Source organism: Scomber scombrus, chromosome 15, assembly GCF_963691925.1.
Source record: "Scomber scombrus chromosome 15, fScoSco1.1, whole genome shotgun sequence".
In the NCBI taxonomy this organism is placed as follows: Eukaryota; Metazoa; Chordata; class Actinopteri; order Scombriformes; family Scombridae; genus Scomber; species Scomber scombrus.
The window spans coordinates 5047550-5070030 of record NC_084984.1 but is presented as its reverse complement, the minus strand read 5'-3'; the positions used below and the strand labels follow the sequence as shown (position 1 = coordinate 5070030).

General features: G+C 40.1%; 1 protein-coding gene across 1 annotated transcript; it reads right to left on the bottom strand.

Moving 5' to 3' along the window:
* Nucleotides 1-866: 866 nt before the first annotated feature.
* fgf10a (fibroblast growth factor 10a) lies at nt 867-19078 on the bottom strand. The gene is made up of 3 exons (XM_062434747.1): nt 18298-19078; nt 3789-3892; nt 867-1172 (listed from the first exon to the last, which is right to left on the bottom strand). The coding sequence occupies exons 1-3, from the start codon at nt 18746-18748 to the stop codon at nt 972-974; spliced, it is 756 nt and encodes a 251-aa protein (XP_062290731.1). The 5' UTR covers nt 18749-19078; the 3' UTR covers nt 867-971.
* Between the last annotated feature and the right edge of the window lie 3403 nt (nt 19079-22481).

Sequence of the window (22481 nt, the reverse complement as noted above, 5' to 3'; positions counted from 1 at the left end):
CTAATTTGGATATATAGAGATGAGGTTAATTAAATGGTAAATACACCTTGATTTAAGATTATGTAGTCAAATAATCTCTTGATAAAAAACCTTTTTTACATTTGTGTGATTATAATTATATACTTACATTTAAAATGGAAACTAACTACTGAATGTAATGTAGTTATGTCATCAGTTTTGTACTACTGCAGTGTAGCATCGTCACATTATGTTTATTAATTCCCAGCACTTTGCATGGTAATAAAAAAAAAATACAGTCAATCAATTATCTGTGTCAACTGAAGAATTTCCTTGGATGTTTATTTCTCCATAAAACTATGTAAAAAGAATTCAAAGTCAGTCAAACAAGTTAAAGACAAATATATTTTTTTATATTTATTCAGGTTTAAATGATTAGTATTCAAAAAAGAGAAGCATAAATGGTTTTTGTGTTTTTGTTCTTTTTTGTTTAAATATTACACAAAATAAATAAATTTAAAGAAAACAACATGGTAGTGTTAGACTTGCTGTTGTGTTGGTGCTGTCTTGACTCTCATCATTCTTGTCTTTTCTTCTGCTTTCCTCAGTCAGCTTTCTATCACAACTTCCTCCTTACTTACTCTTCATTCTCCTCTTCCACATTTTGCCACATTTATTACATTTACTTCCTAGTCAAGTGTTTCATTTGGACACAAATCTAGAAATGTGAGTTACTAATCACATTTTGGCACAGAAGTCATTTCTTTTCATATTTTCTACTGTGCCAATGTACTTTATAATTTAAAACAGAAAATAATATATACATTGTATACCAATATATCTTATTTCTTTCTTTAAAAATAGAAATGTCTTTATCCAACAGAGATAAAATGTCTATAGGTTTTCCATTCTTTTCCTCCTCAGTGCATCATTCAGATCTGATTGAGATCTGTCCAATGTAGCCATCACTGTCACTTCAATAATGTCTGATCTCCCATGGCTGATATGTCCAGTCATCGCGGTTGTACCACGATGGGCAGGAAATGAGTAGCTGTGTTTTTCCTCCGCGTTTTCTTCCCCTTCATTGGCTTGCCGTTGGCATTGAGTCCCACAAACATGTGCTTCTTCCTGTTGCGCCACTCCGCTGAAGCGTAGGTGTTGTACTTGTTCTCCTCGATGCGTTCGATCAGACGACAGTCCAGACCGTAGTCCCTCTGCAGGGGAAAAGAAAAGAAGAAAAGTGTAAATGGGAGATATGCACATATAAATCAGTACAGAGACAAAGATTTTAGATGATTTACAGTTGGTGTGATGTATTTTCTGCTCTGTCTGGTAAGAGCAGACAATAGGTCATCTGTCAGAAGGCAAATTCATATGTCACTATTTCAATGAAAATTAATGGTTTAAATTCATCCTGCCATCAAAATAGTGGAGAGTTTGACACTAGAAGGCTTTTTCCACATTAATCTGCTGAACGGGGAAAGTGTCTCAGTGCTTGCCTTAAATCTGAGTTGAAGGGTGCCTATGATGATTTGTGACATCACAACTTGATAGGAGCCAATCGATTTTTTAATGTCCTAAAACATGTCTGACGGGGATCTTTTTGAAGTTACTTTTCAAGCAAATTTGCCAAATTTTCTTAAATTCCAAATAGAAATGATTTAGCTGCATTTCTTCGTCTTAAATGTTGATAAACTGAATATCTTAAATTACTAAATGATTTGTGAAGAAAATAATCATCAGATGAATTAATAAATGCCAATAAATAATGAAAATAATGTGGAGCTTTAATGGTTTTTGAAAGCAGATTTATGTAGACGGGTGTAAATATGGGTCAATGACAGCACTTGGATGAGGCTACATGAGATCTGTGGATATTTCAGGGTCATATTTTTTGCCCTTTTTGAATAACTAATCACTAAGTCATGAGGCTGTTACACAGTACAGCTGTGCTTGCTTCATCGCTGCATCTTTTATTAAACTGTTTGACTTGTAAGTGAATAAATCATATCAATAGATGATTTCAATTTGGGGTGAGTCATTCTTTTAATACAGCCTCATCTTGTTGTCTGGTCTCAGTTTATTTTCTTAATTTTTCAGGTCATTATCATCAATTTTATTTATTTTTTAACAGTCATTAGTAGCTGCAAGTGATTTGTCTTACTGGACTGGACATCGAAGAGTTTGTCACCGCTGTTGCTTTTTGTTACTGTTTTCATTCTTATTAATGTTAATGCTTTTTCTTTTGGACCTTGTCTGAGCCCAGCAACATCATGTCAGTATTCTTGTATCAACACATATCAACACATGGTCGGCTATTGCTTAAGACTAATCCCCAGTGTAATCAACGCCGATTGTAAACTGGACATGAAATGATGGTAAATGTTTGTGTGTCAGCGGACTGGACGAGTGAGGGGGGCGGGACGGCGCATGGAGGTTAGCATGAGATCTGATGTCTTAAAGATTAAGGGGCTTTTTGCCAGCAAAGAGCATCGTGACACCATGTTTGTGGCTTACATTACCACAGTGACCACCCACTGGTAAATGAAGAGAAAATGATCTGAGAGAGTAACATTTGTCAGTTTACTGGAAGCTGCCCTGGTGCTTCAGGCGAATGTCACTTAAACAGGCAGTTAAATGGATGCAGTCGATATTCGCAAGCAAAAAATGTACTTGCCCCGAATGCACAACACACACACACACACACACACACACACACACACACACACACACACACACACACACACACACACACACACAATATAACTCTCTTTCTCTCTCTCTGTATCTAGCCGCAGCTGTTCAAATTGGTTCCAGAAGTAAAACTGAATGTTCCCAAAGCAAAATGAGAATATTTTACAGACACTGTGCAGTTTTTTTACTAACAGTGGTCTCTCGGTACGACCAGACTGTGTGTGTCCGTGTGTCTGTGTCTGTGTGTGTGCTGGCAGAATTTCAATTAAATGATTAGAAAAGGGGATTTAAAAAAAAGAAGCTGTAATCATATGTGACATCAAATTATTGGAATGAAAAATAATAATGTCAGTACCATTTGACTTACTGACTTAGTGGGCTAATTTTAAAAGGTATAAAAAGTCTCCACATTTAATAAAGAAGTACAATAAAATCTTTTATTGCAGACAACTGTGTGAATTTGTTGGTTTTCCTTTATCATTTTATACAAATTGAATCATGGTAAGTCCTAAAGGCGATCATAATCCTCTGTGTAACTTAGATGTATTGATCTGGCAATATAATGAAACAATGATTTCATTTGATTATCACTGGATAAAGAAGTCACTGTGTAAACCCATCAAGTGTAATCGAACGCCGGGCCCTTCGAGCGCTGTGTTACTGTGGCCTGTGTTGCACCGAGCAGAAGACGTCATGGGAATTCAGTTTCAGGCCATGCAACAGAATGCCTCTCTTTCTTTTCTACCGTGTGTCATTTCATCTGTGGTGTGGCTCCCAGAGAGACACGCTGAAAGTTAGGTCTTTTCAAAAGTAAGGAAAAAAGAGGAGAAAAAAAAAGAAAAGGGAAGAGAATGAGATGAAGAAAAAAAGAAAGGAAAGAGAGAGAGGGAGAGAGAGAGAGAGAGAGAGAGAGAAAACAGATGAAACAAGGGCTGCTCTCCCCCCAGAGGGACTGAAGCAGAATAGAGAAACTGAAGTATTGTGTTTCCTGTTTCTGAATGGAGGGGAGAGGAGAAGAGAGGAGAGGTAGGTAGCAGCTCTCACTGACTAACTGCGGTTCCTATTTCTGGAAAAGAGTCTTCGCTGCCTCGTCTGTTGTTTTAAAAAAGTATTTCAAAGCTGAAACGACTACTCACCGCTCCGTATAGATCTCCCTTCTTGCTGATTGCCAGGTAGTAGTTACTGCTGACGCCCCTGATGGCCACAACTCCCACATCCACTGACTTGATCTCCAGAATACCTGTGCAGCAGGGACAGAGAGACAAATATGTTAGAACTTAAAGCTAAAGTAATTTTATCAGATCATTTTATCAGTTGTTGCTGTTCTTGATTAAATATGAACGGCCCCAAATTGGGCTACAGATAATGATTATTGTCATTATATATCGCAAATGTTCTTCTTTTTAAGTGTCAGTACAAAACCCAAAGACAAGTGAAAAAAACCAGCAGAAAAGCAAAAAATCCTCACACTTGAGCATTGATTATCAGAATTGCTGTTGAATATTTTTTTGGTCCATTAGCTAATTGATTTATTGACTGATCTTTCCTGCACTTGCTCTCAAATTTATGGACTTTATTGTTTCTTGTGAGTGTAAGTCATATTTTCTTAATATCAAAATTGAGAGATTGTTGGATCTAAAACATCACAAAAGCAGATATTTGAATGTAAGAATATCGGTTTAAAAGTCTAGCCGTTAAACCCTGAAATTCTGCAGGAGAAACCTAAATCATCTCAGTTTCTTCCTCACAAGTGAGCCCCAGTCTCGTCTCCCTCCTCTCTCTCTCTGCCTCACTATGTGACAGTCAGACCTCAGACCGGCCTCTTGCCCCCTGTTCATTTGCTGGTTAGCTTGTGGGCTGCATGCCCTGGGACCGAGGTGTAAGCCAGGAAAAAACATTTCTCCGCTCTATGTTTGTTTTTCTGACCAGGGGAGCGCAGGCAGGCAGGCAGGCAGGCACACGGACAGGACGGAGAGAGGCTTTCTGGCTGCCAGTTTGGCAAGAGGTCAAGGCGTCCGTATCAGTTTTCAAGCCTGAACCAATTACTGGTTTAAGCTGTGGTCTCCGGCCCTTTCTTCTCTCATCCTAAAGTCAGTTACACCAAGCCATAAAACTATCAGGGGTTTGAGAGGATTAGCTAACAGGGGCCAGTAGGAAGTGCAGCAATAGTGGTTGCAGGAATAGGAGGGAGGATGGAGGGAGAAACAGCGGGAGTACATCCAGAGTATCTCTAAAGGTCTGTTATTGTCATTCTTGAGCTTTCAAAGTGTCAGATTCTTGTTCAAGTTATGAACGGACAACCCGAAAATCTATTTAATCTGTGTGTTTCCATCATTAAAAAATTAATTAGTTGGACCTATTAATCCAGTTACCAAACATGACTTGAGGCCAAAATCCAGAACAATTAATAATTGTTAATTATCCATTCTTTCTAGAGTCACACATTTTCATATTTTCCTTAAGTTTGAGGAGGAAGTTGATAAATTGTGATGAGCAGGAAAAGCAGCAAACAATAAATACAGTATGAGAAGATGAAATAGTTGAAGATCAAATGGCTTCTACTTAGTTCTTTAAACTTTAAATCTCATATAAAGTATACCTGTCTGTCCACCAGATGCCATTTGCTGCCATCATTCCTCTTTCTCTTATACTCAGGCAGAAATTCACAATATCCTCCAGTCCTGATGTGATCGTTAGTCAGAGATTTGTAGCTTCACATGAAGACATCTGAGAGCATCGACTCACTGTTGAGCTTTACCGCTCTCCAAAAATCTGTTTCTATCTCTCAGTGCTATTTCAAAACAATAAGAAACACTTCTGCATTTGGAAATGCATTTAAAAAAAAAGGTTAAAAAATGAGCTGTGATGTTTTGAAGTGGCTAAGAGCTTTTCTCTGTGTACTTTATGTGTGCTGTTGGTTTATTTTTAACTGTTTATGGCCTCCGTGTTTTGTTTCTGTTTTGCTTTTCTTTTTGTGTTAAATGTATTCTTTGGCTGAGGTGCACACTGGCATTAATCCATCCCCCTCAATTCCCTTACTTAGTCAATAAAGGGTCGTTAAACTTCTAAACTTCAAGAAGATTTTTGTAGCTCACAGTGCATCATGTTGGCTTGTTTTGTTAAGTCTATTACTCACACAGACACGCATTAAAAGCAGTCGCTGTACCACAACACAGCGCTGATCTATCAGCTTCAAAATGTTCCATCTCACTGCACCACAGCTGACATTTCTGAGCGGTGATCTGTCAAAAAAAAAAAAAAAAAAAAAATCCGTCTGTGCTGTGCTAGAGGCCGGTCCACCTGTTCAAACCCTTTTCCCCCCTCATCCTGTTTGATGTGGTTTGTCAGAAACCAAAGCACAGGGCTCTTTTATGGCCTCCTTTACCAGTTACCAGAAGCAGCCCGTCTGCCTGCGAGTTAAAAGGCCATGCTGCAACAAAAGGCTTAGATTGCAGCAAAAGAGTTTATGGCAAGGAGACGGAGAAAAACAGGACCAGAGCTTAAAACACACATCAGGTTTCTGTGATAAAAGCACACACAGATGCAGGCTAATACACACCTTGAAAAACGGTTTCAATTCTGCTGTTAGACCTACATTACTCTTAAAACCTTTTTTTTTTGTTATTTTACTCTAATATTCCTCATTCAACACCTTGTTATATTGGTGTCTTGAGACTTTTCATGTATTTTATTCCCTTTTCTGAAGAGGGAAAAGTCTGTTTTTTTCCCTCCCTGCGTTCCCTGGATCACAGCCCAACAACTTTATTATAAATTTATGTTTCAAGTGTAAAGGGAAAAAAAAAAAGTTATGACCCAACACTGAAAGTGCAAATAGCACACAGGATTCACTTAATATAAAAGGCACGAACATTTTCCGCTATCAACATTTTTTTAAGAAATTACCAAGGGCAAACACCTGTGTGTAACAGGGCAACACTACAACTTTCATAAAAACAAGCCAAGTGGGTCTCTGCCAGTCAAACCCAAACCGTAACACTGACACAGCCACAAGTACAAATAAACACAACCTGGCCCTCTAACAGTAAGAAACTGTTCATTAACCACTTCATAAAGACCACTACCATATTAAATGGGTTTGTAGCCAAATCCCAACTCCGCTGTGACTGTCAAATCCACAACATGACTAGAAATCTGCCTTTTTGAACGTCTAATACAAAACCAAACATACAGAATGCAGCAACTCAACAGCAGCTTTTGTCAATTTAAACCATTGTCTGATCTATAGCTTTGGCTGTAGTCATGATTATTTGTGGTATTGGCAGGTCAGGAGTGCTGGTGTCTTGAGATTTTTACGCTCACCACATTGTGTGGATAGTTGTTGTTGCTTTGTTGTCTGGTTCCCTTAAACTTTCTAACCTCTGCTTAGTATGTGGTATAATTTCTTAACCTCACAAGCCAAGTTTCCATCCAGATTAACCACTAATTTTGGCAGAGTTTCCAGAATACAGGCAAAAGGAAATGAAAATTAAAGTCCATTTCTATCCTGTACTGTTATGTGAATATTATGCAGAAGAAAAGATGCGATAGTTTGACTTGTTTTAAAATGTAGTGTTTCCATTTTCGCCTCTGATTTCCAGTCACTCTTCTTTTTCTCTTTTCTCCTCTCCTCAATGCTGCTTTTGTCCTCATCATTATTCTCATTAAATCAATTTTTTTGTATGCCGAGCCTCTCAGGTTTACTCTGTTTGGTCAGAATTTCAACGTTCCTCCCTCTCCACTGTAGACTTAAGCCTTTAAAAATGACTAACCAGAAACTGGGGACACTGAGATCTTGTTAGGCTGTTCCTTCATAACACACTCTGGCATTCAGTAACATTCAGTAACAATGGGCTTTGTGGGACAGAGAGTAGTCTTTTGATAATCTATTTGTCTCAATTGGATAAGAACTACAGAGGGTCCCGCTGTAGAGTTATGTGGTTTTTTGCCCAATTAAACACATTTTGGTTTAAAAAGTGTCACTACCAGAATTGGATGTACTTTTGACCTTATGCTACAGAAAATAAAGTCATTAGTTTTAATAAATATAAATTGTCAGTTTTGAGAAATTTAATAATAACTACTACGGAGAGCAGACTGAGGAAGACGATGGCACCAGTATCACAAATTGTGCAACTACAAAACTCCCAAAATCTCACTCGTATGCATAAAAACATGCTGATGGATACAAACAGGAACACACACACAGAGGAACACACACATATGCAGACCTCCCCTCGACCCCCGGCCGGCCTCTTTGGGAACACTGTTAGTGAGACTCCAGCTGAACCTAAAGGTTAAGGGAGGTTGTGAAAATGTTTCCACTGTTTATCCAGGGGCTTTTTTGAAGATTATACTGCGGTTGTTCACATCGTGACCTCAACACGGCGACCAGCTGTGAGTGGGTCGACTGCATGCCAGGATCCCGGAGAGGTCTCGTTCTTTATTGTGAAATATTGTCACTAGCTTGTGTCATGAACTCCCCCCAGTGAGATGAACAGGAGAACGGTCCGCTTCTTTTATTCTAGCTCCAACACTTGGATATTTGGATGAACCCCCCTGACTGTTCCTGTGTTTCTCTGCAGTGACTAATTCTCAAACTCTTTGTTAGATTTAAACATCTGAGACACAATTGTATTATATTGTTGTATAATATTTAAAAAAACAAAACAAATTTAATATCTGATTAGCATCAGTTGAGGTCTAAAACCAAATCATTTTTCTCTTTGAAACTATGGCAACAAAGTGACTGACGGTGACTTGTATTAATGATGACATGAGTGTTCATCCATTCAACCACCAGACACTCAAAAGAAAAGGGGGAAAAAAACAATAAAAGGAATCAGAAGAAAGAAATGGACCACCAATATACTCAAATCAGATACGTTTTCCTGTATTTGATCATTCAAATACAATAACAATGAATGAAATGCATTCACACAAAGGTTTTTTTATGCAGAAAGACTCTTCTTGGCTGCTTTCGAGCCACCCGTGGTTTGACAGGATTCGTCTATTTCTTTTGCATTATTTTTCTTCGGAGTTTGGTCGAAGATTTCCGGCTCGTTATGAAGTCTGAGAGAGAACAAACATGTCTCGGTTGCGCAGTTTGCTTGGGCGAGAGCTGGCGAAGATACTGGGTTGGAGTAGAAACTGCTGTATATTATGTGTTTTGAGGAGCATTGAGGTATTGGTTTAGACTGATGTGGTTGACAACAGTATCATCCTGTGTTAAGTGGCCACATCAAAAGCCTGCGCGGCTGACGGTTTTGACTGAAGATGAAAAAACAGAGGCCTGTTTCTGATTTTCAATATGGCTATTTCTTTTTTTTCCTTTTTTTTTTTTGACAAATAGAAATTTTGGTGAACAGATTTGTGCTTAGAATGTGTTTTGCACACATTACATTTCTGGGTTGTAAATCATGTAAAACAGATACGATGCGCACTACTCTGAATTGGTTTCTTCTCAAGTATTTTTTTCATTAGCTGGGTGGTTCTATTTGACCTGCACTCACTGTATTATTTAACTTTTTCTCGCTCCCATAATGGTTTTATTTCCTACCCTGACAGGAACACTCACATCACTGTCTTGTTGGACTGAAATAGCCGTAACCACACTGTTCAAGCTGTGTGTGATTTCAAAACTGGCAAAGGTACGAAAAGAAAAACAAACCCAGATTATTCCAAAAAAAAAAAAAAAGTAAAAAAATAAAACAAAACGGATCACCTGAGTGAAATCCCTCTGTTTAAAATACCAGAGGTCTATCCGCCTAGCCAACAGATAGCGTTAAGTTTCGTCTGCGCGGGTCATTCTAATCCACATAATTTGAGATCACTTTACCGCACGCAGCAAGCTCACAGCGAGTTATGTCACACACATTTAAGAACAGCTGGGAGGAAACCCAAGAGAAATTCACTGCCATGTTAATGGTGATTTTGATCGGGAGGAGAAAAAAAAAAAAAGAAAAGAAACATTACCACCTGAGTTATTGTGATTCCTTTAACACAGTTGACTTTGTAACATGATAAAGTGCCAAAGCTGCCAGTTTCTGTCAAAACATTTCACAGGCCTGACATGGCAGGAGTTATGTTTTCAGGCAATGTGCTGTGACGGTTGTCTGCATTTCACACATTTTTCATTTATAGTTCAGCTGCCAGTGTGATGTTGCCCAACTGTTGTGGTTTTAGTTGTTGGCGCTGGACTTTCAGCTTCAGAAATCGTGTTATTTTACACCACAAATATTATTATATTTGCACAGACATGTACAAATATTATTCTGTTTGTCAAATGCATCTTTCTCTGTGTATTATTTTATTTGTTTTGCGTTAAACATGCATTTATGATCGTATACATAGTGCACACACACACACACACACACACACACACACACACACACACACACACACACACACACACACGGTAATTAGCTGGCATTGCTGGCTGCTCTGTTCAAACGACCAGGCTGTCCAGATGCTTCTCTGGACTCAGCTCTGAGCTCTCAGCTCTACCTTTGATGACTCCATTAGGAGCCTCACTTTCATGGTGTGTGTCTTTGTGTGTGTGTGTGTGTGCACGTGTGTGTGTTTTTGTTACCTCTTGGGGACCTTTTCCGGTATAAACACCGGCCTTGTCGGGACCAGAAGTCCTCATGGGGGACCAAAGCCTGGTCCTAATGAGGCAAAACTTTATTTTGATGTTCTGGTTAAGGTTAGGTTAGGCTATCCACAATGAATGGAAGTCAATGCAATGTCCTTACAAGGATAGCTAAACAAACTTGTGTGTGTAGGGGCAGGGTTAGGGGTGACTGAGAGCAAGGAGCATGAGGTGTGTGTGTATTTTTTTTTTTTGGGGGGGGGGTTCCTATAGCACATGGTGTCTATATTGAAGCAGCCCTGTTATCTGTCACATATGCTTTTCTTCACCTCCCACTGCTTTACTGGCTGTGAATTCTGCCTGTTCACATGCACCAGGTTCAGACTGAAAGGACACTAGTACAGTATTTAGCTTTGTGTGCATTTTTCAGTGTAGCTGCTTGTAAAAATATAAATTTAAAAAAGTCAGATAAAATGATGCTACAGTACAGTTTGTTGTTGTTGTTTATTTTCTAAAAGGACTTGAGTTGGAATGATTCTATGGATTTTTTGGAATATTTTGATGTTTATTCTCTCGATTAATTGGTTTGTCTCTTATATATCAGAAAATAGTGAAAAATACACAACTTCACAGTCCAAATCCCAAAGATATTTAGTTTTACAGTGATATAAAACATACAAAAGTAGAAAATTCTCACATTGGGGAACCTTGAAGCAGTGAATGTTTGGCAATTGAGATTGAACATATGTATTCTAATTAATAATGAATCAATCATCAAAATATTTACTGTTTACTTTATGGTTGTTTGACCAAATCCTGAACTAGCTCTAGCTTCAGCTTCAGCTTTAAAAACTAGAATTTCTGAAATAGCCTATAACTTCATTTTTATAATTTGAGCTTTAAATTGGTTTGATTTTATCTTTTCATGTGATTTTCATCTTTTTTTGCCTCTTGAACAAAGTAGCGCTGCCTCCAACTTCCCAGTGACCGCCATGATGTTGATATAACAACATAAAGTATTAGAAAATGTAGCATTTGCTGTCAGCAACGTTTTTCTGTATGGCTTAACTGTAAATCCATCTCAAGTGTTTCTGTAAAGTACACCATTACCGATTTAAAAGATTTGTGTACTACGTGCCAGTTACGCAGAAATGATTTAAACTAAAGCTCGATAGTTTAGAAATCAGGTAAATGATTCAGGACTTGTTGTAGAATATCTCCTCCTGTGTCTTTATCTCTTTATCTCCGTCTCTTCTGATCATATTTAGTGAGAATCCTCCACATACCATAAACACTGAAAAGAGCCATTCATCAAAACCAGAAAAAGTCCAACTTTAGATTCTTTGTGAACAGTAATGGACTCTTGGCGTTTTGAGCTCTTTTCTCTTCAGAGAGACGAAGTGCTCCAAAGCTGCGCACGATCTTACAGGATCATGATTTGCTGCTGAAAGACTTTTGTTTAAGGTGGTCCGGGAGTGGTGGGGTTTGCGGCGGGACTGCCTCAGTTTGCCTACAGAAATCTGGCTCTTATTTCAGTCCTGTTGTAGCTGACACATTAATGGACAGGGGAGCGAATTGATGGGAAAATATCAAGCAGCGATGACAGGAAAAATGTAAACGGTGATGGAAAAATGAGACGGATCCTGTCGTTGTCCTTGGTGACTCCTGGCGAAAACACTCAGCGTTCAAAAGTATAAAAACTGCACTTTAACGATGTAGAAACGTCTTAATATCTTGATGGGAAACTTTAACTGTGGAAGGTTTTTGTGATCATTTTCAGTGCTCATCAACATTCCTGACACACCCAAAAGCCTGAACACACACATGCTCCTTTAAAGACCCTGTACGTGCAGTAATGGGGTCAAAGGCACATCTGAACCTCTGGACTCATCTCTGTGTGAGAGATGAGAATTGAAAAGTGCTGCCAAGGCAGGGAGAGGGGAGAAGTTGCATAAATCATATTGCTTTTATTACATCTGATAATGCAACAATTTGACTTTTGTGTTTTCAATTACAATTTATTTCAGAGTCATTAAAAAATTTTACTTGTCATTGTTGCATTTAATAACTTAAGTCTTCAAAAAAAGGCCTGTATATCAGAACATGCTGGTTTTCTCAGTGCAGGAACATTTTTTCTTTCTCGACTTCAAGGACCTGATTCCTGGGGCTCATATTAAATATCATTCCAAACTGAACATTTGAGACTTTGGGCACCAAAGATTTTGCAATGGCTTCTGCAAAGTGCCATTATACGTCCAGTAAAATACAAGTAAATGGCTCGTTAAAGGTTACGACACCTTCACCATCAGTGCTTTGGCTCGGATCCATTAACCATAAAGTAATTTCTAAATGTATGGGGTGAAGCTACAGTGTATGTCAGCTACAGTAACATAACATTACTGTCACGGATGATAATAATCAATATTACGCAAGATTTCAACAGGAAATTGACAGAGTTTCCTCTGTGGATTCCAGTAAAACAAGTCATGAATCAGAGCTGACATGATTTGATCCAGACCCCTGCTGTATCTGAGATTATGAACAAAACATCACCATGAAGAGCCATACACAATGAAAAACCTGCTTCTCCATACATTGAAATTGTGATTGTATTGTGTCCTGACTCATTTCACTCTTCATATCCACGATTTTTAGTTTGTTTCCAGCCAATCAGGAGTAGGGCTGTGGACATGTGATTATCCTTATTATCATTTTTTTTCCCTTTTAAATGTCAAACACAAACGGATGCAGATATGTTGGATATGTCGTTGCCTTGGCTTGCCCCCGCTCCAGGAGAACGACCATCAAGGGGGACAACAAAATGGGTGCCTAAGGAAGCGGAAGTGCTGCACGCGAACCTGCACCTACGCTAGGTTAAAATCTAACCACAGTCCACCAGGTCTCCCGTCAGTCTTCCTCTCCAACGTCAGCTCCATCAAGAATAAACTAGACAACCTAAGACTGCCTCTGACCTCCCGGAGAGAAATGACAAACTGCTGTGCCATCATCTTCACCAAGACGTGGCTGCATTAAAGTATCTCCAACTCCGCTATCCAGGATTGGCTCATTGTCCAGTAAGGACTGACAAGGTCAAAGACTGGTGTACAGACACATCGATCATCTCTGCACACTGCTCAGCTTTCGCACAGGTTCTTGCAGTCAAATCCAAACCTTTTAATCTATTAAAATGATTTTTGGACTCTCTTAAAAAAGGAGGACTGGGCATGTATCCCCTTACGTTTCTTTTTCACTGCAATAACAATAAATTTATACCATCACAGCCCTAATCAGAGGTCTTGCATGAAGTAAAAAGCACCTGTTTGTTATAGCCATAAGTAAAATTACCATCAGTGTAGTTGGAGGGAAGATCAGAGGGATCAAACATAGGAGGGAGTGTGTGGGTAGTATAGGTTTATTGTATTTTTTCAGAGCACAGCTGAATGTGATTGTACTTGGCTGTGGCAGCTTTAGGAGTAGTCAATGATAGGTTCAGTATTTCCTGAACAAGCTTGTAGCTCATGGCGTTTGCACACCGCTTTTATTTACGACTGTTTGAGAGGAGAATCCATGAAGATGTCAAAGTAACTTAGAATGAAAAGCAACTCTGACACTAACCTCTGGTACATCCCGTATCTCCTCATAATTCTCTTTTATGAGCCACACTGTTACCTTTTCCCATGAGAACCTTAAACACGCTCATCAACCACGAGAGCAGAGAAGGAGGAGGAGGGAAAAAGTAAAGTAGACAGAACAAAATAAAAAAAGGATCCAGAAACAGAAAGTGAAAAGACTGGGACTAGATTCAAGAATATGTTGAAAAATTCAAGAAGGTCAAGCACTTGTCACATTTTTGCTTAGTGTCGTAACCCCGCTGGGTTATTAGAAGTTCATGAATGCAGAGGAGAAAGACAACTGTTGGTCAGCCTTATTCAGATGCTTCTTGAACACAACTTTCTTCTAGATTCTTGCTGATGAAAGAGAAAACTGACCAGAGCGATTCTCAATGTTTTTGGTGTGGATTTGTATTTGCAGATTGTGTCACATATTGTAAGAAAACATTGCATTTAATACTCAATAATTGATGTTAAGATGGAGATATTTGTAGTGTAGGAAAAATAATTTCCTTAAGCAGAATTTTAATATAATTTCTCCATCAAAAATTCAAATTTGTTGTAGTCTTGCATACCAAAATCATTTCAAATTACTCAAACTACAAGAAATGTTCAATCCCAGAGTGACAGAAAAGCCCAAAGTGATGCACTATGTGTAGCTGTGACCTTTCCATTAACAAAGCTTCCTGACTCGGGTCAGTAGGTAAGGGTCAGACCAGAGGGGGCAGACCTGTGTAATTAGCCTACACATGGAAAACATGCACTAAGTCAGAATAACGTCCAGTGTATTAGACTATCCATAAATTGCAGTGCGTTTGGATTCATTCACGTTAGTGGGTAATGCGTCTACTGTGATTAATGTTAACAATAAAGATGTGTGGCAGCTTTTACAATCCAGGTGGCCGCAGCCAGATTCAAATCTCCAGCTATAGTCAAGTTGGCACCATACAATACTAATTGAGCGACGCGTTACCGCAGGTCTGCGGTCCAACTGCAAACACATGTCCATTTGTTTCATTGCTTTATTCAACTGTTTGTATACAAGATGTGACAGTCCGTGGACAACGACGAGGGAAGAAAACAAGGAGAGTCTTGTTGCTTATGGTCAGCGGAAGGATCGATGCTAATCACATGGAAGCCTGGCAGGGTTTTTACATTCAGACTGTTAGCGTGCCTTCTTTTAAAGGCTTTATGAGGTGAGATGGATAGATGGGCACTGATCATGTGAATACAAATGGATAAACATGGTCACACACCACTGAGCGCATGTTAACAATATGAGCCTTCAACCCTGAGTGATGCGCTGCACTTAACTCTGACAACATGATTAGAAAGGCTCGGCTGTGGAGGAGAAGCTCGACCCCGGAGCCGGACCTACAACTTCTTCATCACCTCTGACACCGTCTAATGACTCTCATTTGCAATCTGACCTCCTGAACATTACCAGACTATTAGATAACCATACTAACTACTGCCTCAGTGTTTTTCAATGTGACACTCTTCTAAATCAATGGTCTGTTTTTCTGACTAATAAGCTCTTGTAGGAATATTACATTATTCAGTATGTTTATATTTAGTGGATTTTGAAAGCAATGTAGCTCTGCTCAGAGCCAGGTGTTTTTAATGAGCACATAAAGGCCAGAAATCTGCATCAAAGCATTTATTTGCCAAAAAGTCTGTGCAGCTTTGAAGCTGTTTTTGTCCTATCAACTCCACACTTATACAGTATAAATGATCAATGTTATATAACAATGCTATCATCTGTAGCGTTGAAAAATAAGCTTATTGGAAACGTATTGCAAACATGAGATGTAGCATGTCAGATACCACGTCCATGTTCTCCGTCAGGGTAGTTTGAAGGGTACAGTTTGTTCTCTGCTCATTTTTAAAGTGAATGCAAAATTGTGGGAGGTGGTGCATTAGCATACAAACTGCTGCACCAGCGTTTGCACAGATGAATATACTGTAACAAATAGTATGCGTGTTGTATATTTAGTATGATTGTGAGTACACACACACACATCATTTAATCATTATTTCATCACAGTTACATTTCTCCAGTTTCCACCCACTGTCTTTTGTCTGAAACATGTTAAACATCTGCACTTGCTGTCAGGTAGATGCGGCTTGATGAAATGCCTACTTAATATGCTGCCAAGAAAAAATACAGCCTAAAAGTTTGGCCTCCGCAGCCAAGTCTTCATATTTTCGATTGTGTTCCTCTATAAAGTTCATACCTACGATCAAGTTGTAGGAGCTGTTGAAATTGATGGATTGCGCCTCTAATGCCATGACCTGATGCCATTATAGTTAGTGACACGTTGCACCCTAATGGTTGAGCTCTTTATGTGCATGTGTGTAAAAGCTTGTGTGCGTGTGTGTGTGTGTGTGTGTGTGTGTGTGTGTGTGTGTGCGCGCGCGCATGTGTGTGTCAGAGAGGACTGCAGGCAAGGGGAGGGAGGAAGAGACGCTAATTGAAATTCCTTCAGCCATGTCTGGCAGAGCCTTGGTGTCTGAGTGGCACACACACACACACACACACACACACACACACACACACACACACACACACATGCACGCGTACACACACACACACACACACACACACACACACACACACACACACACACACATGATGCACACACATATTCACACTGGCCCCGGCCCTAATAAAAGTGGGCTTTGCCATATGGAGGCCATGTGCAAGACTGGCCTCTCTGTGCTCCAGCTTGTGTGTGTGTATGTGTGTGTGTGTGTGTGTGTGTGTGTGTGTGTATGTGTGTGTGTGTGTGTGTGTGTGCGCTCTCAGCAGGAGAGACTTGTACACACCACAGACCCACAGACAGATGCATACAAACCTATGACATGTGTATGAAGGTGTGCGAGTGATAAACATGCATTTAGGAAGATTACATTCCCAGACACACATGCTTAACATGCTGTGACACATACAATAGACGTAATGCAGCGAGAAGCTGTTGTATAATCTTTTGAGAAATTAGCTCGTGGTTTGGATGTCTCCCATCTAATTCAGTGAGATGGCAGAGAAACTCTGGGCAGGTAAATGTGGGAGTAATGTTCTGTTCTCCCTCAACAACTACTGTCAATGTGCCCTCAGGCAGTGCAGCTCCTCTGAGGCCAAAAGACTGGTCGCCCTGGAGAACTTCCAGATGTGTTTAACTAGAAGATAAAGATGTGGGCTACAGAACGATAACAGCTGATTTCCTGCTCTGGATCAGTCATAAATAATTAATTATGATAACCCTTACCTGTCTTTAAAAGTATTTATATTTTAACATTATGTCGTGTTACAGTTTAGTAACACGAGTAACTTTAAAAACAAAGTTTCACCATTTTATTTTAATAAGCAATCTTAATGAATATCTTAATGAATTATCTTAGAAGAGATTTAAACATAGATGCATTTATACATTATCAACATTTTAATCCACTGCATAGTATTCTAGCTATTTACACTTTCAATTACACATTTCCTTCAAAAACTAGTTGGGGTACATCAACCTGCCTCCTGCCAGTGGAGTTACTCTGCGCTCGGCGGAGGAAGAATTCAAGGTATACCCAGTGTGACAGAGTGTAACTGTGTGTGAATGTGAGGCTGAGTGGTGCTGACAAAAGAGCATGTGTGCTCAGTGACCCTTCTTTGGATAAATAAAGGTTAAAATCACACAACCCGCAAAATGTACAACCAGAAAAAAAGGAGCGGGAACGGCATGGTCATTACTCTACATCTAAGTCTGTTTTAACCTCATACTTAGCATATGCCCACCACTATTATAGCTGTGGCACAATAGCAGCAAGGAGTAAGTGTACTTGTCATTCTCCCCAGGGGTTTGGTAATAGCTGTGTTTTTGATATTTTCTCAAAGAGGAAGAACTTTCTCTGGGCAATTTCTAATTGGTTCCAGTGGATCATCTCTCCTTCTATCTGCCTGGCTTACTCATTTTATTTTTCCTCCTCCTCTCCCTCTCTCCTACTGTCATGCTCTCCTTTCCCGAACTCTCTGTAATCTGGCAAACGTGCCTGCCTCTACACATGGTGAAAAGGCTGAAAAGCACGCAGCTCTGTTATTTGTTCCTTTGCCTAGTCACCTGTCTTATAGTGCACTGTTGCCCAGGGAGGGAAAACAGAAACATTACTCTCCACAGATAAACACAACCACTGCGCTATCATTAACAGATATGTGCATTTTTGGCAAAGTGGATTTCCCTTTGTGTCCAGCTGCTCTTGCATCCCTTTTTAATACAACTAATATGTCTTGAAAATAACAAAATGGCTAATATCATCAGATACTGTCAAGCCCTGATAAATAATACATGATCTTAAGTAACCAGTAAACGCTTAAAACAATTCCAGGATTGCTTTCAAATTCTCATAAGTTGCCATTTTCACAGTTAAATACTGTTTAAAACAAGATATTAGACTTACTGTATGGATCGTCCTCACTTTTGGTGCCATTAACTTTTCCTTTCTTGTCAATGCGAAGGAAGAATTTCTGGTAGGAGAACAGTTTCCTCTGGCGCACGTCTCCTTGTAGGTGGTTGTAGCTGCTCCGCACGTGACGACCGACGACCATCGCGGAGGATGATGACACATTGGTCGCCCGTGGCAACCTCGCAGAGGATGCGTGCAGCGGTGCGGGCGAGGAGTGAGATGGTGGGGGGCGTGAGATGAAGAAGTGAGGAGGGGTCCCTCCTTGTGCATTGTGGTTCTTGTCAGAGTCCGACGACAAAGCGGAGAGGGGCGAGGACGAGGACGGCCCGAGCAGGAGCAGCAGGAGGAGGAAGGTAAGGGAGAGAAGGAGTGAAGGAGGTTTGCGGCAGGGGCAGGAGGAGAACCAGGCGACCGGTGCACCTTGTGTCACTGTCCATCTACACATGGTAGTGGAGCTGGCAGAGCTGTGGAGGTGCTCAGGGGCTGGGGCATGCTGAGCTGGGTGCAAGGAGAGGGAATGAGAGTGGGAGACACCCCCCCTGACTGACCGACTAAACCTCCTCTGTCTGGGGACCCACAACCTCTCTGGGACTGTAGGTGTTAAAACCTGTAGAACGGCTGGTAGTGGTAGTTGAGCTGACTGCAGTAGATGTGATCGGAGCAGGATTCGTGGTAGCAGATGTACACTTATCGTTGATATTCGTGGTGATGTAAATGCAGCTGCTGGTGGTGGTGAAGCCTGCAGTTTTGCGGCTGTCTCTGCTGTAGTCCCCGGTGCTGTTTATTCCTCAGCAGCGCCGCAGGAATGCGTCAACATCCATAACTCAGATCACCTCGCAACGGGAACAACTGGGGGCTCGCCTCAAAGACCTCTCGCCTCCTCCCTCTCCTCCTGAGACAGCCGCTCTCTACTTCTGGTTACCACACACACACACACACACCAACACACTCTCAAAATCCCCTTTAAAAAAAAAAAAAAGTTTGAATACACACCAAAACTCTCGCATCCAAACACAAAAAGTCACAATATCAGTTCATTCAGATACACTAAAATCTACTCCGCACACATGTCCCCAAAACATTTATCCTCTCCAGTCCAGGGAGGTGGAGAAGGTCTAGATAAAAGATGCTAAACTGCTCAGGACAAAATAAATAAATAAAAACAGGAAGTTAAAAAAAAGAAGAAGAGGATTAACGCTGGTACTCGAAAAATGTCCAAAGAAATCCACGCAAGGCAGGTCACAAAAAAAGAGTCAAAGAATCCAGACTTTCTTCCTTTCTTCTCTTCTTTTCTCTCTTTGTTTCTCCTGGTTTGTTGGAGCTGGTTTGAAGTTACTTGAGTGTGTAACTGAGCCCGGGAGCTCTCGTCTTTCTCTTCTCTTGTTGTGCGTCTGTCAGTGAGCTGAGCTCCCTATCTCGCCTCCGTCCTTGCCTCTCGGAGTCTGAGCGCTGGAGCGGTGCGTTGCCTCTCTTCTTTCCTCCTGTGTGTGGCTCCCTCTCCATTGGCCCCCTCCCTCTTTCCTTTGCCTCTCCTTCTCCCCTATCTCTATCAGCGCTGCTCTCTTTGGTTATCTGGAGTTTCTCTGAGGTGACTGAATCTTGTCTTTCCTTTCACCTTATTTATCTGCTGCAGCTCCCCAGATGTCATCTCTTAGTGTAATTGGATGTCTATGAAAACCACTTGGCTTTGAAGAACTGTGTGCATTTATGTGTGCGTGCATGTCTGAGTGCACATGTACGTGTGTGTGTGTGTGTGTCTGCGTGTGTGTGTGTATGAGTCTGTGCGGGGGGGTCTGTCCCACCCCGTTTTCTCTTTCCCTCCCTCTCCCCCCGTTTCTCTGTCTCCTCCCCTTCCCAGACCAAACCCCACCAGTTGAGCAGAGCAGGTCCAAAAGAAGGAAAGAAAACCTTTCCTTCATATCTCTCCTTCCTTTTCCAGAACTGTTGGATCATTTCTCTCATATTCTTGTCCTTTTGATTGGAGCTGGTTATCGTTATAAATCTTTCAATACACATGCAAACACAATGCGAGACTATAGATACCATAATTATACTTCTTTCTTATAACTTAGTTTAAGAAATGGTTTTTTTACACTTTTTTTATTCAACAGACGAAACCAAAGTTGTCAAATGTTCAATTTAAAAATGTAAAATTCATGAACTATATGAACAAAAGAAGTTTAATACACAGTCCACTTTTGAAGGTGCGTTTAATAAATTCTACCAGGTCATGCTTGCATTAGCTGATCATGCTTCACAAGCAGTGGCTCACTCATCGGCTGTCTGGCTGCCAGCTGACCTGTAACTTCCAATCATATTCATGTATATCTCCTCCTTATTTTTTGGTTATGTTGATTTAATTTAAGACTTCCCACTTGCCTCCAACTAAAATCTAATATAATGTGTCATTTTAATGGTCAGTTCATAGACAAAAGTGTCTGAGTGAATTATAGTCAAATTAAATTCTTGTGTTTTAACGATTATAAGAATGTATGAAAATGAAACACTACACCAGTAGTAGACATGCAATAGTTTTCTCGATTACTGTAGGTGTTCATCTCTGACTAAAGGGTCGCTCATCTCTGTGTAAAAAACCCCTGTTAACTCAGCCATTGAAGACACATGATTGCCTATCCCAAGAGTTCTTTCTTTTTCGTTTTTAGCCGAGTCAAGTTCCCCTGAGCTGTTTTGAGAGATACAATCTAATCACTTTTTTACCTGTATCATTTGGAGCTTAACCTTTTAGATAAACATCTCCCTGTATTTGGATGAAATAAGTTGTACCTTACGTGTGTTGCTGCGTTTCACCTTTCAAGAATCTAGGTCTACTGTCTGGTTTCAACATTGTTTAATTTCCTTTTCACATTGTCAGACAACAGCCATATCTCCGCCTCTGCATCCTCTTCTCTTCTCTTCTCTACTCTTCTCTTCTCTTCTCTTCTCTTCTCTTCTCTTCTCTTCTCTTCTCTTCTCTTCTCTTCTCTTTTCTTCTCTTCTCGGTTTCTCTGTTATTGCTGGATCTACTGACTTTTATCCAAGGTATGCAGTAGACAGATTGGAGTTATCAAAGTCTACTGTATTCCTTCCTCCATTTTGTCCACCACTGTCAATCCATCATGGTTTAATACCTCTGTTTTTTTTCTTTTTAAAACAATCCCTTTTGGGGATGCACCAACAGCATAGCAATAACCATGCAAAAAAGACAGACCTGTACACTTAGTCATCCAGTATGTCTCTCTAAGGCGGTTAACTCCTAACTGAGATTATACAGATGTTGGGTGCTGCCAACAATCTGTCAGTTATGTCAACTTTACAGCTTTCTATTTCCCACTGAGGGCCCGACTTTGCAGATGGCAAATATTGATTTGATGGGGGGTATTGGTAAAAGACCAACTACTGTGCAGAATTTCACAGGATGTGCAATGATTTTCAGTGAGTGATGATTTTTATTTATTTATTTATTTTTTTTAAATGACTTTTTTATGTAATTGGCACTTGGACCAAGAAGGAAAAATACTGTGTGTGAGTGTGTTTAATTTTTTCAGCAGTTCTTCTCAAAAATAATGGGGAAAAAAATCTCTGGCACAGTTTCCTAAAGCCCAAGTTGTTGTCTAACCAACAACGATATTCATCTGTGCAATTGAGAGGCAACTAGAGAAAAAAGACATACAAGCATTAATCGATAATCAAAATATTTTCCAATGATTTACACTTTACACACAGTATGATCATATATTCAAGTATCAGAGGGCCATTAACATGTCAACACCTGCTGATCAAATTCAGCACCACGGACAGCACTTTACGATGCGGATCCTCAACATGATGCATGTAATTGAAGACCCTCACCTTAAACGTCGCAAACCCTCCTTAATGCCAAGCTGTTGTGTTTTAAGACTTTTTATTTGTATTGAGTCTGGTGTGAGGAGCTCCTGTGTGGCAGTGTGTTGCAGTACATGTACCAACATGATTGTTGAATCCATCAATCTAGAAGAAAAACTCCAGCAGTGCTCTTGCTAATGCATGCCAAATATAGAACTACTGCAAAGAAATGGAAAAATATTATCTTTTCATTCATAGTCTGTATATAAGTCTTGAATATACAAAGTTTTCTACAGGCTACAGGAGCCCAGACATTGAGCATAACATGGCAGCTGTTTGTTAAGGCAAAACAATGG

What these genes read in the sequence shown, in the direction of transcription:
- fgf10a (XM_062434747.1), bottom strand. Translation starts at nt 18,748, where the DNA reads ATGTGTAGATGGACAGTGACACAAGGTGCACCGGTCGCCTGGTTCTCC. An exon ending in AAGTGAGGACGATCCATACA is followed by an intron (nt 3,893 to 18,297) that starts GTAAGTCTAATA and finishes CCTGCTGCACAG; the next exon opens with GTATTCTGGAGATCAAGTCA. An exon ending in AGGGAGATCTATACGGAGCG is followed by an intron (nt 1,173 to 3,788) that starts GTGAGTAGTCGT and finishes TTTCCCCTGCAG; the next exon opens with AGGGACTACGGTCTGGACTG.